The sequence below is a fragment of the Carassius gibelio genome, chromosome B9 (assembly GCF_023724105.1).
Source record: "Carassius gibelio isolate Cgi1373 ecotype wild population from Czech Republic chromosome B9, carGib1.2-hapl.c, whole genome shotgun sequence".
NCBI lineage: Eukaryota > Metazoa > Chordata > Actinopteri > Cypriniformes > Cyprinidae > Carassius > Carassius gibelio.
In genome coordinates, this window is record NC_068404.1 from 9,107,587 (window position 1) to 9,126,022 (window position 18,436).

At 38.1% G+C, this 18,436-nt stretch overlaps 1 protein-coding gene across 2 annotated transcripts in view; it reads right to left on the minus strand.

Moving 5' to 3' along the window:
- Positions 1-7,076: 7,076 nt before the first annotated feature.
- nck2a (NCK adaptor protein 2a) overlaps positions 7,077-18,436 on the minus strand; it is a 57,537-nt gene continuing 46,177 nt past the window's right edge. For both annotated transcript variants that reach the window (XM_052566205.1, XM_052566206.1), the window contains exons 3-4: positions 9,757-10,547; positions 7,077-8,645 (exon numbers count right to left, since the gene is read on the minus strand). In XM_052566205.1, coding sequence (XP_052422165.1) covers positions 8,451-8,645; positions 9,757-10,547 — 986 coding nt within the window. In that variant the 3' untranslated portion in view covers positions 7,077-8,450. The remainder of the gene's footprint in view (positions 8,646-9,756; positions 10,548-18,436) is intronic.

The window sequence follows — 18,436 nt, forward strand, 5'->3', positions numbered from 1 at the left end:
GTGTTTTAAACAGTGCCAGAAAATTACAGATTTTGTGGGGTGTAAAGTTTAATTTGATTAAAAAAAAGATTAAATTGAGCATTTGGAATTATTTATACACTCCTTTGCAGACTGTAACTTAAATCATACATTTAGAATACTTCATTTTGTCATTTAAAACAAGCTACTTGATTCATTGATTATTTGTGTGTGTGTGTGTAATCTTTATTTACAACTTCAGAAAATCTTTTTTTTTTTGTTTTTTTTACAATACAAAATGAAATCAGATGAATGTGTTGGATTGAACGCCTTCTCAAGTTGTTGGAGCTCTTTGTTTCCGACTGTGGAGGTGAGGTTTTCCCCTTTTCGTCAAGCCGACCCGATGGGACATACTCCTGGAAACAGGCAACGGCTGTGTGTGGTCACAGGCTGAGCTAACAGGCCCAAAGGCTGAGGTTGGTAGAAGTGCGAGCACACACTAATTTGCTGCTCGACCAATTTGTTGGTTGTTAGCTGTGTCCGAGGTAATCCAGGAGAGCTAACAAGGGCTTGTTAGAGACTTTTTCTGACTACAGGATTATTTCAGCTTGCACGAGCAGAATTCATATCCCAGTCTGCTTTATTAAGTGTTTAGTGTTTCTCAGTTTTAGAAAATGGGCCTATCTTCACTTCTTCGTACAGATATTTTATTCAAATTTGAATTAAAGTTGAATCAAACGCTCATTCGTATTTTTTGGTTCTGAGACTTCAGTACTGGTGATTTGTCCTCTCCAAAGTTTGGATTGATGTGTTGTTGTACGTTATAAGATGCTCACAGGACCACAGAGACCACCGGTAGTGAAAGACACCAGCAAATCAGCAGACCCTGAGCTTCATCTGTTGTTTTGTTGAAGAAAAGGATGGCTCTGCTTTACTGATGTTTACCTTCCAGTTGATCAAAGGAGAGACAAGCATGATCGTGCAAACAGTTTCTTAGCATTATGATTCCTGATCATTTCAATGCAGTGAAGAGATTTTGTTCAGCACAGTGGATTGGTTGAATGAGAGTTGTGTTGCTGGATCTGTTTGTGTGCTTATGCTTGGATTTATATTGTCTATCTGATTAATCACTGTTAGTCATTTCCTCTCTATGCTTTTTTTTTATTAAAGATCAAATGGCTGAAGTTTTGGACTGTGGTAATAATCTGGAGTGTTATATTACTGCCTGTTTGATCATCATTTCCTTCTCCTCAAAGCTGTTGTCCTTCTTCTAGCACTCATGTGTTTTGAGGCCAGCCATCCAGTGCAGTTGGATAGTTCAGTTGCACTTTGAAATGATGATGTTTCATAAGAAATATTGTCATAGGGAGTATAATATTACAGGATTGTTACACTGTGGAAAATTATGGTAGAAATGTAATATCCAGCAACCGCAGTGTACTTTTTTGAGAAGAGCTGAGCAGAGCTGTTGCTTTAATGCATCATAAAGGACTTTATCAGGGCAAAGTAATGTAAAGTCTTAGATTGCCCAAATCAATCTCCAGATGTAAATCCGATTGAACATTAATTTTGCCAGCTGAAGAGGAGACAAAACAAGCAACAGTTGGAAAGCTATTATGCTCAAATCGTGGAAATAGTGTCATCATTTAATCCTCCTCATGTCCTTCTAAATCTCAGGAATATTTGATTTAAATGATTTAAATGGTGAGAAAGTGACTCAAAAGCCCTGTGAGCCGGATGTTCGTCACAGATAGCAGAGCCTGATGAGAAGAGATCAAACCTACAGACATGGAGCTGTATGAAGAAACATGAAACCAGTCAGCAGAACACACCATGTAACGCTAATGTCATTTAACTCCTCCACAGCCAAGCTCTCGCCTCAGCATGGGAGAAAATCACAATTTCAGACTACAGGCTTGACAATTTGGTAAAACAGCAGTAATGACAAATCATCTAAAGAAGTCTTAGCTCCTTTTGCCTTAAGTGCTGGGCGTTTGATGATTTAAACCTATTAGTATTATCTTCCAGTATTTCCTTGAAACACAGTAAGATTCAGCCAAAAATCTACAAAGCATAAAAGACGGAAATGGCGATTATTTTAAACAAGCATGTTTAAAGTCGTAATCATTCATTGTAATTTGTAAGTGCTGAAACGCAACTATTTTGAAAAAATATATAGGCTATATTATATATGACTGTGACCTCAACTGGGCCTCATTTTCTTGATTTGCACAAACAGCGAAGCTTTGGGTCGACGCTTACAGTTATCTTCTATTGTTAAATGATCACAATACTGTACATTAATAATGCAATTATGAAACAGCTTGAGCTCCTGAACTCTGGTCAAATAAATCCAAAAAAACATATTGTAAACTGCATTTATTGCTGTACTTACATTTAAAATCACAGATTTACAAAATGTGCTTGATGTTGTACTAACAATAAACATCTTCTGAATCATTTAGCGTGCAAGAATAAAAGAGTGAGCGGGAGAAAAATCAGCAAAAATGATTCACAGATGGGGGGGCACAAGATGATGCTCCATAAGGAAAAATACATGTACTGTAATAGATACCCAGGCAGCTAATGGAGGGGAAAGCTGTATATAGAAAAAGCCCAGTGGGAAAGACATTGCCATGTTATTTTAAGTCTTCAACTTCCAGCTCTGGATGATGGTCTTCTTGCCCTGGGGTGCTTCCATAACCTAGAAAACCAGCAATGGGAAAGTGAGCCCAATAGTTTCTCGCCAAGTCCAGCAGCGTGTCATATCCGCTCTGAGATCGCAACTCATCCACCCAGCCGTAGAAATCAGACGACCAGAGGTTCCAGTACGGGACACTTCTCTTTGCCCTGATCTCCCTGTGAGCTGGAACACCTTACAGACAAACAAACTGGAATACGTGTCATGACTTTAAAACACTAAAGCCATCAAACACTTGCAGACTGTGTGAATGGTTATAGAGATAATGGAAATATAAATGAGGATCAGTTACTCAAGTTGTTCCGAACACAAACTCATGCATGTGCCTTTTTCTAGGAGACGTGGCAACTGAAAACAAAAGGTATTTTAAAATCGGCTCAAAATATCAAATATATTTGATCCCTGATGACTACATTTAGCTGTCTGAATCTCAAAGAAAAGTTCATTCAGCAACTAGTATTGACTCAAATGAATTATAAATTGGGGCAAACATCTGGGCAAAAATTAAGTACTGTTTTCAAGCTTTAAGATGATGAAACGATTTCAGGGAATAAGGGTATTTCTTCATCGATGGACACTATTTATATATTTATTTTTACTTTTCAAAATGTCTCCGTTCTAGATAGTCCATAATATATATATTTTTTTAAACCATGCTAATTTAATCACTGAGTGAAATAAACAATTGCATTATTTATTGTGTAAAACTTATTCATTTGGATTTTGCACAAATATGGTTATTCCACCATCCACGACAAATGCTTTTGGTTCCAAGCAATGATTTATTTATTTATTTATTATTTACGTCGAGTCCAAAGGGCCAAAAATTCCCACAACTGAAGAAACTTAAATATAAACCCTTAAATATTTAACTCAAATATATATTTATATATACTTGCTTTTTAGATCTCAAAACATAGATCATTTCTCATCAGTGAGAGAGTCTCAAATATTTAAGACCCTTGGCAAGCAAATCAAGTAATTCCACAGAAATATCATTAATCTGAAAGAAGATATCCCCCTCTTTCTCAACTACACAACTACTTTTTAATGCAGTGAAGAATGTGCTTTTATGACTGATACGGCTCTCTTACATAACATTCAATAAGTTCCAGTTCGTTTTTAAAGCCTTTACTGGCAAAAAGCCAGTGTAATTAAGAACAATAATAAAGCTACTAAGCCAGACTTGCTGGCCAAATGTTTGGACTGTTTAGTCCGGTGGTGTTAATGGATCTGGCTAAAGCTGAAACAGACCAACACACACGCTAAATAAGCAGCAGTGAAAGAAATACTTAAGAACATTTAATCACATCAACAGATGGGAGAACTGAGATCTTACCTGCTTCACAGAAACAAATCAGCAGGAAGGTGCAGAGAAGCACAAACATACGAATATGAGGCATAACGTCACCCTGTGTGCTGAGAAAGAACATGGGACAGAATTATTGCAAAAACTATATATCTTAATGTGATTGCTTAATGTGAAAGCACAACATATTCACATTTAAAGACTATAGCATTAATTAGAAACAGAAATGACTATAAACATATCTACTGTAATTTGAATACATTTTGCTGAATAAAAATCTCTGTTTTTGAAATGATGCTGTCAGATCCATGAGCGGTAACTTACTGTACCTAGAAGTTAGAAGCAGAGAAAAGCCTGTAAGAGTGAGTCTAAACTTGTCTGTCCTTCTCAAATAAGTGCTATTGACCAGTGAAATAGCATGAAGAGTGCTTTGCTTTTTTGCCAGAATTGATGCCATCACATTCTTTTTCTAAGCCAGACTCAACATGTCCATGTTACTTGAGTGGTGAAGGACCGTTTGGGATTGCACCGACAGAAGAAACAGCCAGGGACAAGCAGAAGTAGAAGAAAAACAGCTCAGTGGTAAAATAACCGGTCACAATGTCATTCTTGTTTATACAAGATTTTATTGACATGACAGATTTCAGGAGTGCGAGTGAAAACCATATGCCATTAGCAGACAGAGAGAAAAACACTGAACTTCTTCACATCCTCATTGCATTCATCAGCACAATGATCGTCCCTGTCTGAGAAAACACTCCGCCAATCACACATCTATACAAAAACAGTGCATGTGAATGAGGATTGCATTTTTTATATGGTGGAAACAATTGAAGGTTGATCCAAATTTAAAAGAACACAAAAGAACAAAGGTTCCTTTTTGCACTAAATTGTTTTGTTCAAAACTTATTTTGTCCTGAAAGAAAGTGGCAACCAGACAAAGTAGTAATCAGTTGCAAAGTTTGGACTACAGTTTGTTCAAAGTACAGATCATGTGAATGAAAACTCTAGACATCTATTAAAAAATAGAAGAGAAAAAACAAGCTATGCTACTTTGATGTTTTTCTTATTAAGGCTATAGCCTAATAATAACTATCTATCTACTGTAACTAGCTAAACTATAACAACAGCTTAACTATAGGCCTGTTAGCATCTACGCCACAGAATCCATAACAGTGTCTATCAGCTGGGAAATTTTTTTTGATTTGATGATTGAGTTGTGGTGATTGTTTTAGATCTTCGGTCATTTGTTGGAAATAGAGGAAAAGTGGCTTTAGACCTTATGGTTAGTTATTGTATTAGTTTTCATTCTTGGTCAAAATGTGCATTTACTCTTCTTCTAGACATTAGGGTAAATAGCATATTGAATTTTATGCTAATGAATAGCCTATTAAAAACGGTGAAGTATCCTGTGATTCAGGGGATTTTTCAGTTCTAGTGCTTTTAGATTTAACAGCTGCTTTTGAATACAGTTGACCATGTTGTTCTCATTGATCGATTAGAACATTGCGTTGGTTTAAGAGGTGAAGTTTTAATCTTATTTTGCAAGTATGAGTTTTTCAGTCAAGATGGGTGAGCATCTTGCTTCAATGCTTTTTTTTTTTGCCCTGTGGGGTTCCCCAGGGTTCTATTTAGGCTCCTTTGCTGTTTTTCCCTCTATATGCTTCCTCTTGGTTTGATTTTAAGAATCAACAGTCATTTCACTGTTATGCAGAAGATACTCAGGTTTATCTGCCTGATAAATTCTGTGGGCAGTGAATCTCTTATGGCTTGTTTGGTGGATGTGTAGGCCTGGCTTTCATTACATTTTTAAAATTATTTATGAAATGAAAACTGAAATTATTGTTTTTAGCCCGTCTGAACTTCCAGACTCCGCGAAATTGGATTTGGGTGGGATGTCATTGTCTCTGAAATCATGGGTAAAAAACCTGGGATTAGTTTCTGACATTGGCCTAAAGTTTGACCGTCAAATTAATACAGTTGTCAAAACTTGCTTTTTTTCAGCTGCGTTTGCTTTCTAAAGCAAAGCTTTTTCTTTCTTTTACCATCTGAACTTCCAGACTCCCCGAAATTGGATTTAAGTGGGATGTCATTGTCTCTGAAATCATGGGTAAAAAACCTGGGATTAGTTTTTTGACGATGGCCTAAAGTTTGACTGTCAAATTAATACAGTTGTCAAAACGTCATCACTTTATTGGTTTAATTTCCCAGAGTCCATTATTCCCCAAATACTACGGTTACCACACTTCAAGCAGGGTTGCCAGGTTCTCACAGCAAAACCCGCCCAATTACTACTCAAAACTAGCCAAAAACTAGTCGCTTTTCAGGGGCGATCCCCAGTAGAAATCACATTCAGGGGGGTAAATATCACGTTATTGTGGTCGCTTTAACCCGACTGACATAAAAACATCCCGTGTGAAAGTAGCGGGAATTCGCAACATCCTTGTTATTCCTGGAGCAACATTTCAGGAAATATCTGTTTTAGGCTTAAAATCAGGGTTAGGTGCTTCTACACTCTTGTTAATCAGCTATAGTTTCCCACTGATTCCCACAGAACGTTCGTCAGCCTATCAGATTCAAGCATTCAACGCCCCTTTAAAATACGATAAACAGCAGTCTACAGATAATAATTTAAATGTATCAACAATACCGATATAAAAAATTATAATAATGCAAAAGCTGATGTAATTATCACAGTATAATAATGGATGTTGCTAGGTTTAGATCAGATAAAAAGATTGCGCCTGGTTTTATGGTATGAAAAGCCTGGAAATGTTATTTTGTGTTTTACTATAATCTAGAGCTGTCTGATAGTGACATCCACCGGTGAACTGCACACATGAACTGCATTACATTTTTGTAAAAATATAACTAGTTCAACAGGGATGTCAAACTCAGTTCCTGTAGGGCCACAGCCTTTCACAGTTTAGATTCAACTAATTAAACACACACGCAGCTAATCAAGTCATTAAGCTTATTTGAAAACTACATGGTATGCGTGTTGGGACAGGGTTGGAACTACACTCTGCATGGCTTTAAAATGTTAACCTGCAGGTGATGTCAATAGTAATGAGAAATGAACAAAGAAAGCACAGGCAACACCAAAGGTCATTTTAAGTTATTTTGCAAAACTTTTATTGAACAAAAGTATTTCAATTCTCACCACACTGTCCTCAGTACAGTACCATAATCCTGGATCTAAACGATTCATATATGCACCATATCTGTTATTTAATATATATATATGTACATACAGTGGAAAGAGGAATTAAATAACATTGCTCAATAACATTCAGACAAATAGATAAAAAACAAAACAAACCCCGGAAAACCCCTTGACCAAACACGCTTATTGGTAAACAGACTTCGAGTAATAGACTAAAGCAAAGAAATAAAATGATATTTGTTTTATTACTCTTGAATTAGTGTTCACAATCAACTATCTGTTACTGAGAGCAGAGAAGACATGTTGGTGAGGTGCAATAAGACATCAATAGTAGCAGAACTGGAAGTGGGTGGCACATTTGGTTGAAAGGACACACATTCAAACTTTCTCCTTGTTTACAGAATCTACTCTCTCTTAATAGCAACACTCTTCTCTCTCTTTACATCCATCTCTTTTAAAGCCTGTCATAACTGCGGCATTTATTCTCCCTTTATGACGTACCCTGATTCTGAAGAAACCCTGATCCAAGAGAAATACCTGGAAAGCGGTGTATGTTCGCATTATAGGAGCAGAGAAGTCCAAACACTACCTTCATGTATATGGGATGGGACTGCAGATGCAAAAACAGTGGTTGTAAAGGCTCAGAGGATGGGACAGCACCACTTTATTTCAGGGTGAAATCTGACTGTCATCTCAATTATCAGTTTGGATTCAGATTAAGACAGACAGGCAGCTGCAGTGTGAACATACAGAGAAGATACACGGCCTTCGGATGAGCCCTATGAATGGAGACACCATCTGTTGGAAACCAAATCACACTCCTCATTCTTCATATGCTCACCTGCTTCGAAGGATCGAGGTTCACACATGCACATGAATCTATTCTCCTCTGCCAATTCAGTACAAGAAGTACACATTTACATACTGTGATGCTCTTTTGGGCAGAGAAATGTAAACCAATGTTATGTGGGTTGAGGATAATCCAGCAACAGGAAGAGCAGAGGAACAGCTGTCCAAAACCTGGGAGAGAGCTCTACAGATGTTGCTCAGTGAAATGCCGTTCTGTTTGTCCTTTACCAAAACCTCCGAAGTGACTGTAAATCATTAAAACAAAAACAAGAAACACGGCATGTATATCAAGGACGGACATCTGTTTAAAAGAATGATAAGTTGCTACTGCTCCCAACAGGACTGGAGGCAATGTTGGGCTTAGAAAAGTCAAATAGTCCTTGAAGTTGCTTCTGAAAGGGGCAAGAGACAAAATAAGGTAAGAAGGGAACGGAGATGCACAGGGGGAGAGGTAACGTCTGACAAATTCAGGCAAGGGGCTTGACGAGATAGAGTTTGTCTCCTTGCTCACTGGTGAAGATGGGTGCTTTCTTGTAGTGCTCTACAAGCTCATCCATACTGCTAAAACGCCGCTGACCGATGCAGTACACTCCGTCCTGCAGCTGCACCTTGAAGTGCTTGTTCTTCTCCACAGCCTTCAGAGAAATTGAGAAATCGCTGGGCTGAAAAAACAAAACAAAAAAACAGACACGTAGAGATAAATGAATGGGACGTTGTTGCTGCTGCTGCATTTCCATATCTAAACACCAGATGGCAGCATTGATTAAAATAAAATAAAGCTGACACCAAGTCACACAGCAGCTAAGAGAGGACAGCCTTGTGGGGCAGTAAAACTTCCTCCAAGATTTCTGTATTGAACTTAAGGCAAAAAAAATCAAGAATTGTTTGTTGCATTTCCAGGTTTTATTCTTCGATCTCTGATTGATTTCTTGTTATGATTCTTTATAGGGTTCTGCATGCTTTTTCATGTATCATATCTATCTTTCTTTTAACTCTAAATCTATCTTACAAAAAAAAAAAATTAAATAAATCACATTTGGAAGTACATATGTGACTACAGGACAAACCGAAACACAACCCCAGGGGTGAGTGATATGAGGGTATTTTGCGTGATTTTTAGAAATGTCAACCGCTGGAGAATCTACTTTACCATATTCCACGGCATGATTTAAAAACCCCACACTATTCAGAAAAACATGTCAAACATTAAAAACTGTGTTGCAGAAAAGCAGAGTTTACTGTCTGGTGAACATTACATATTCTGGCAAATATCAATTTGTATCTTATCTTCCAATTAAAACTTCCACAAAAAGTTTCAAAGAAAATAATTAATTCTTTAAGTATGTGACCACATTAATAGAATTATGTTAATATTAATTTATTTTTTTAATTAATTTCCTGACAAATTAGTAATATATAGCATACATATATTGCATTACCAAAAATATGTAATATCTGATAAAACATTACCTATGTAAGATTTTGGTCATAGCGCCCCATTCTAAACAGCACTATGGGAAGTCATATTCTCATTGCAATTCAAATAAATTTAGCAAGTTTCTTGGTTTATTCAACAGTGTACAAACTGATCCAACATCCAGTGGGTTGCACAAATAATTGGTTCACACTGTGCAGTTCAGTCGGCTAGTGCAGTTTCTACCCATTTGGGGTCCAATACAGTACATTACATTACACAATAAGGGCTGCATAACTATGTGGGCAGGTTGCTGCAATAGTTTGCATGCAGATGTGAGGAAATTCAGTCCAACTTACCGATGACTCACTGTCCCGTATCAGAAAGTCTCCTTCCACTCCTCTCTCATTAAGTGCACACTCAGCTTGGTGCCGTGTCACATTACCATAGTACCAATCCTTTCCAGCAAATTTGCCTGTACGTGAGGGAACTGTGTGACTGATGTGAGGGGAGCCATGACTTGACCCTAAACCCTTCGCTATTGGACCATCACTGAGCACTACCACATAGTTCTTGGGCACAAGACCGACCATGCCATGACTGTTTTTACACCTCCACCACTCTGGGTCATTCTCTGGCTTTTCCAAAACTTCCATCGTCTCCCCCTTCTCAAAGTTCAGTTCCTCCTCTGTGACAGAGCTGAAGGGGTACAGAGTCTGGACCATATGCAGAACGGAGCTCCCAGAGCCTCCCGGCCGGCCGTTGGCCATCGCCGCACCTTGCCCCAGTTTTAAGGACCGGAAGCCCCCCAAAGAGTCCCCAAAGACGCTATCATGGTCTGTGTATCCCACCTCCTCTTGGACGTAGTTGGACGGGAACCAACCGACGCGGCCGGCATGGCTACCCCTCCACCAGCCGTCGCTGCACTTCTCCATCACGACCACCCTCTCCCCTTTTATTAGGTTGAGTTCATCTTCACGCTCAGCTGCATAAGAAAACTTCACCAGTGCGGGAATGTTGAGGTCATAGATCCGCTCAGCCCCGCCCACTCCACCTCCTCCTGCGCTGCCATTGGACGGGTACTCTGCCTCTGTGCTGGGTGTGGGAGATGGATCACGAGCACTAGTCTTCCTTTTCATTTTTCCAAGGCCTAAGTGGAATAAAGAGAGACGCAAAACAGTAAGTAGAAATCTGGAAAAACAGAAATGACAACTGATTGATTGAGTCTTGACAGATCGACAGCTTTTACCAGTGCTTAAGAGTTGCTTAAATGAAATAGACTTTTTATTAAGTTACCCCAGGATCTCATGGATTCGAAGATTTCGGGGGGGTTGGCAACCTTGGGAATAATTATTCTATGACTCTGTTCATTTAATGGGGCTGCAATGATAAATCGATGCACAGTCGATTCGTGGATCGATTCTGAGTAGAGATGTCCATGATCTCTACTCTATCCTTCAGCGGTGAATGAATGAATCTATCCATTCAGCAGTCTCCGTGATGGGATATGTCAAACACAGTAAAATGATCCCAAATGTAACTGCAGCATGGTCTCTTCATTTTATCAAATGATCATAATCACATCTATCTATTATACAATCATGCTACTAGCCTTTTATTTAGACTAAAACCCCTTTTAGTTTGGTTGAGGAATCCTGTGTTTGAGTGGCATTTGCACATCCTGTCATGCTGTTTACTATATGCCACTGCAACAGATGCATTTTGCAGAATTAAGGTTAACGATTAATCATTTAATTGATTGTTAAATTAACAATCAATCATGGAAATAATCAAAAATTTATTTAGATGAATTCTGAGCTTAGATTTTAAGCAGATGGCGCTCTAATTTACTTTTTATCTACACACTCAAATGCTCACGAAAAAGAGTGCTGAAGAGCGCTTGTGCGTTCGGCTGAGTCATGTAATTTCACCTCTTTTATGACGCAAGATTAATGTAAACAGCCCATTGTGAACACACTTGTTATTTGTTTAAAGGGACAATAAGTAACTTTTTAGGTATTTTATTATCTAAAATCAATATTTTTATTCATAAATATGCCCTCAATGGTGTACAAATACCTATGCCAATGTTTAAACTAATCCTTGTAAATGAAGAATTTATTATCTTTATATACATGGGACGGGTAGGTCGACGGAGGCTTCCATGTAGTTCCGCCATCTTGCAAAACTATAATAGCAGAGAGGGACAAAAAGTACTAAGCCAACACGTTTCCACAGCGCGTTTTCGGTCAGAGCCAGAAACGCAGGTGCAGAGCAGTGAGAGGCGCTTGAAACTGCACAGGCAAGTTTAAAAGTCTGGATTGCATTCTTATTATGGACCATACATATGCCGCGCCACAGGAGAAGAAAACATAGTCGCCAAAACAGTAAAAAATAGAACGTAAAAGGAAACGTGACCGTAGATTACAGAAAACAAGAGTTAATGTCGGGGAAGCTTTTTCTAGGTGGAAAGAGCTAATGCTTTATAAAGATTTCAAAAGAGACGCTGAAGTGGCCAGTTTTCTTCTCGACAGGTAAGTCAGTGTTACAGTCTATATTATAATATTTTTTTTATATCTAACAATGCATATAATTCAGAAAATATAACGAATAAATTAGACATAACTACTAATTACAATATTTCATGTTTTCCACAGTCAGTAATTCATACTGTAACATTCGTTTGTTAGTTGTCATGTTGCAGTTTGTTTGAAATAACACACCTGTTCACCTGAAGGAAAACTCGACGAAGTGCTATTAGAAGACATCCTGTCAAAGCTTTTTGGTACATATCGCCTACCGTAGATGCATTTGAAAAAGCGAGGCGCTGGAGAGCAAAATTAGTTTGAATGCAAAATACAATTTCACCACTAGATGGGAGTAATTCCTGCTTAGTGTCCCTTTAACCTTTTCAAAAAGCAGAGTATTGCTGTTTCTAAAGCTTGCAGTGCCATCTACTGTTCAAAACTAGGCTCAGAACTGACTCGAGAAAGAACCGCGATGCATTTGGAAAATGTCAGAATCGATGCTGAATCGTTTCTCGATTCGCGATGCATTGATTTCTTTTCCTGGCCCTTTTAACATTTAACAGTTCATCTGTTCTTTAACATCTGCATTCTTCTGCCAGTGCATAGGCATAAAAATAACACTATACTCACTAAATCTAAAATCATAAAAACTTCATGACTATATTTTCAATACTAAATATAAAGTGCCACAGCACAACAGTGAAAAAATACACTGACAAGAAAAAGATGACATGCCTTTCTATTGAAATGTACTCACTGACTGCACATGCAACAACAAACATACAGTAGGATTTTTAAATTATGAATCGGTCAAAAAGACAGAAACAACATTTGTTGCTTTAATGCCGAAGAGGACACATTTGGTGATGTAAGTGGCAGGGAAATGGCACGCTTCTGCTTTAAATTCCTCATGATTTCCATTCCTATATTACTCTTTAATGTAACTGGAAAATTCCCTTTAGTTCAATGATGTCTTAAAGCATAACATTTTCTCCTACTATAGAAAATTGTTCCCACTTCTGGGCAAATAGAAGCTGATCTACTCGAGACTAGTGATGTGACAGAGTAGACTGTGTCAGAGGGCCAAAAAGTAAACACTTGAGTCCTGGAGGTGCACTGAAAACTAAGGAAGAAAAGAGAGATTAAGGATTGAAGACTTTAATATTCAGCTCTAAAGAGGGGTGGAATTACTCTGATATGATATATCTAACAAAGGAACAAGTAACCTAAGAAACAGACAATGGTTTGAGCACATACATTTCCACTTCAAACATACACAAACATATATGAACACCACTAGTTGGAATATGATTCTTTATGAGTGTCAAAAACTTGGTTTTCTTATACAGGGAACATGTCAAAAACATACTTTTAGTAAGTCAGATCAGTACACACATCCCATTGTCCATAACTCCAATTTTTCACTGCATGTAAATTAGGGCTAGGTAAAAAATACAGATATCTTATCTTATACAGATATTTTAATTGATTCTTATTTTTATGAAACAATATTGATTCTCAAATGCCAAGAATCGATTAGTCTAGCCCGTTTTCAGTTAATGGACAGAACATTTAAGGACACCTCCCATCCAATATATCGCAAAAAGTATTGTGCTTTGGTACTTTTAATATGAAACCAAGTCTCAGATTTCAAATTCTGTCCACTGTATGGCAATAAATGGCATTTTGGCACTGTTTATTGTGGAGTGACAGATCGCTGTAGCACCACAGTTAAATAAAAGTGGCAAAAAAAGGTGCATGTGAACTAATCATCTATTCCACACTTATATCAGTTTCAGCACAACAATAAACATGACTAAACCTCTGCAATTCTGTCTCATGTAATAGCTCAATCAGTGTATTCAGTGACCATAAACTCGTTAATTAGCTAGAAAAAGAAATTGTAGAGAGGGGCATTTTGCTAAATATATGCACCATATAATAAATTCATTATAATATTTTACTGTTTTTCAAAGTTAATTTTTTTTTTATGACAGTCACTATTAAAAACAAATTGAAGTTAAAATATATTGTAATTGTAATTGTTAAAAAAAAAAAAAAATTCCTTGAGAAAATTTGGCATGCGTACCTGATACATATCCAAAATAATCTATATCTAATCAAAACGCAACGTGAAATGTGTGTCAAATTCCAGCCCTAATGTAAACACCTCTGCCAGCATTCTGGCGGCCTCCATGTGTGCACCTCTTCTGCATGTTTCAAAATCGTGTTATTATAATGAGCAGATTTTTGACAGTTACCAGGATTTCAATGTACATGTAAACACATTCATTGTCTAAATGCCAGTGAAACAGACAGGTACCCCGTCGTATTCTGAGTAGGACCCCAGTTTGCATTTCAGTGTCTTGACAGGCAGCCAAAAATAAGCCCTCTCACTTGTTCCCAGGTAACAGAGGAGATCTGCCACTGCCAATGTTCCTGCCTCCTCTACTGATCCCATTTGGCCACATACAGCCCACAATCACACGCTTTATGTTCTCATATGCACGCTCGGTGTGCTGTCACTGTCACAGAGTACACAGAAATAGGGAGCTGTGGAAATTGGGCTGAGGACTGGTAACTCCTTGCAGACTCCAAACCCCAGCTCTCTGTGAGCAATTCAAATGCAATGGGCATCCCAGGCAACAGGGGCAGTATGCTTCATATTGATATGACTGGAAAATGTGCAAGGGGGAGGATGAGAAGAAACTCAATCTGACATGAGCTGACAGGAGAAAGAGAAGTCAATTTGGAAAGTAATGACACACAGAATAACAGAGCCGTGGGAAAGCAGGCGAACATTTGATGTCTGTCAAATTCTCACAATTCTCCAGGAGCCTATCAAATGATCTGCAAAGCTTTCTCACATGCATCCAGGCGTGCTTGCACACACAAGCATCTCTTGCACGCGAGCAGCATTCTTAGGCTCGAATAGATATGTGTGAAGACAAAAAAGAAGGCACACTTCAACTCCTGGGTCCTTGACCACTGAAGTACACTTAACAGGTACTTCCTCTAGGGATTGTCAGTCTCACACCACACTGCACATTAACCTGGAAATATCTCTACCAAAGGCTTTCTGGGGCGCAAACTAATCTGAAACCATTCCTGACTTCAGACTAAGATATCGACCCTTGCCTTGCAGTCCAGAAGGTAGGGATGGAAGAATTACTCAAAGTGACTCCAATGATCAATCACGATATAAAGCAAATGTGGGTGATTATGTATACTGTATGTTAGCATTAGTGCTCTACACATTGACTAGCTGTCTGAGTAGTAACAGCACTCAAAACTCTATGATGTGGGAGTGACCTGGATCGCAAACAAGAACAGTTAACACAAGTTCAAAGGTAGTTCAAAGGGAGCAGAAACTTTTCCTTATTCTGGAACTTAAGAGACTGCGTCGGCTGAGAGCGGTGTGCACTTCTGAGGCTCGGGCTGACAGGGAATGAACACTGCAACACAAACAGAACAAAGGCCTTCTGGGAAATCTAGAAATAGAAGCACGTCCCACCACCAGCGACAAATACGTGAGAGGAATGCCTGAGAAGGCTTAAAAAAGGAGACTCAAGATTGAAAAATCAATGAAAATCACATACAAGAAGTCTTTGAGATGACACAACGTGAAGCCTCTTTTCAGACGTCCCAGAGAGGGATGAAGCTGTTGACTTGAGCAGAGGAGATTTGATTCCGGCACAAAACATGGCACACCAAACTACTACAAGCAACACAATAACGGAAACTCCCTCATGGCCGTTCTGGCACATTAATTCCAATGCAGCCAGACACTCATTTTCATACATTCATTTCATTACAAGCTGGCAATATAACCGTTCATTAACCTGCGTTTCCAGAAAGCAATCACCCCTTTTCTCTTTAACCTTTACACTTACAGTTTACTTATGTCAAATATAAAACTGACTTGTTAACAGGCAAAATTGTCCAACCAACAAAGCTGCAATAATGGCGCTCCCCCATAATTATGCTGTCCATTAAGCTCCATACCATAATAATACCCAAATATCCCTTCATTCAATTAACTCCCCATCTATATGATTAGCTTGGAACGTAACCCACAGTAATGCTGCAGACTCCATTTGTCTTTCATTGAGCCTTGCCTCTATTAGGGAAATACGATGTTGCACATTCAGAAAGTTTTCAGACAGGGAGACTGTTTCTATCCTACACCTCATGGTCCACATATTGACACGCTTATATTTTAGACGGACACAGAACCCCCAACAGTATTGTTCAAAATAACAAGCTAAAATAAATATAGGAAAATAAAAAAGGCAAGACTTATACAATCAATAGGATAATTTTGTTCTTTAAAAAAAATCATGTTTGTGTGTGCATACTGTGAAGAGTGATCAAGCTATGTCATAATGTGAGTGTAAACGATCAAATGTATTTCTTGGTCAAAATGGCCTTTTTTAATGTGGTTCTAATGTAAATACAGTTGGTTGTACAAATGCTGAACTTTACTATTTGAAATCCATTTGACCATAAGGTGTCCCATTTGTCATAAAGCCAATCATGAAGAGCCTGTCTGAAGACCCTTTGCACCCCTGATACTAAAAGTCGATAATGAGAAACACTTTAACCCCCCTGTGGCTCCTCAGTGGGAATTAATTCCCAATGCAGAATTAACTTAGAAGGTCACTGACGCATATTCACGACCTTCCTCTTGTTATTCAAGTAAATGGCCCTCTTATCTTTGTTCCATAGATTATTAGGGAATAACTAGAACACCAAGTATTTTGACAAATGTAAAAAAATCAACACGCACAAAAAAGTAAACCAAACTGCGATGGATCTATTCCTAATAGGGCTGAGCGATTTGTGGAAGATATCTAATTGTGATTTTTTTTGACAGATATTGTGATTGTGATTTGATTTGCGATTTGAATTTTGCACAGTCAAGCTTCAGCTTAATATTGTCGATAGTGTGCAGCACAGTATGGGTATCGTTACCCTGCTGAAAAAATAAAAAACAATAGAAACCATCATAGAAATTCTTATGGTTTCCATTAAAACAATTACAAAATTACTTTTTGTAGTGTGTTTTGGGCACTATTCCCATAGGAATTACTGTTGTTCTATTGTTTCCCATTTGACAGATTACATCCCACCGATAGAATCTGTCAAATACCAGTAGACACCATTATAGTTCACATTAAAGCCTAATATAAAACCCATTATAACCCTTTAATCCATTACATTTTCTATTGTGTTTTGGGCGAGGTTCTATGTTTTTTTTTTTTAAGCAGGGAATATTGTAAATGTATAACAACTTTTAAAGAATTTACTTAATTATTGAATTTCACAGGAAAGATTTGTTTATTTTGTGTAAATAAAGAACTGTATTACTTTAGTAATTAAAGTACTACATAGGTTACGTAGGCTGATGTATTCAATTTTAAGTATTTGGGATTTTAAGAACAAGTGGAAAATGTGCTGAATGTTTCATTTCATCCAAGGGAAATTAGCAAAGCAGACTGAATTTACACTCGTTTTAAAAGCAGAGCCAGACAGGTTACATGCGTGCATCAGGTCTCATCCATATTGCCAGATGCGCTCGTGGAGACATGTGGAGCTGACCCGCACGAGTATAACCAAACATTTCAAGACAGGCTGCGTGTGTGCGCGAGTTTAACAACTCCTCCATGAGAAACGGCAGAGAGGAGTGAATATGAGAAGCATTCAGAGATACAGGCTGTGTGTGTGGTCTTCTGAATTGGGAATAGCGAACATGCATTATAAACTTTTATCAAATTAGAATCTGTTGGGGAGATAAAATGTGCAAGATAACGTACATGTATTAATAAAAACATATAAGAACATATATTTTATTATCCAGTAGTGAAAGCAGAAACAATAAGGGAGCTCCTGATATGTGTTGTGACAGCTCTTGTAAATTAATGTTAATGTCATTTCGAAGCCAAGTAATCTCATATTACATAAGTTTTTCTTTATTAACTTAGCCTAACTATCGACCCTGTAGATGCTATAATCACACACTCACACACACAGACACACACACACAGACACACACACACACACACACACTCTCGCTCTCTCTCTCCCACTTTCCCTTTTTATTTAATGGTGGGCGTTTATGCAGTTGGTAAGAGCAGTGCTGATTGGGGAGAATGGAGGTGTGCTCACTCTTTTGGTTAGTAAGACAGTCACTCAAGGCTGACAGTCAAGCATATGCCTTGGAATAGAAAAATATCACGTCCACATTGCAGGCTTTGGAATTACCAAAATCGCAATGTCTCAAATCGCGACTGCGATTCGGTTTTGATTAATCGCACAGCCCTAATTCCAACTGTTTATTATCACCAAAATCTGAAGGCTTTGCAATGGATGGACAGATTAAATTTGAATGAGGAATCTCATTTCAACACTTGTCTAACCTGCTTTAAAAATGCTCCACTTAACCTGCTTGGAATTCACACACATTCACTCACACACAATGGAACACAATGGAAAGGAAGCAGGTAAAATG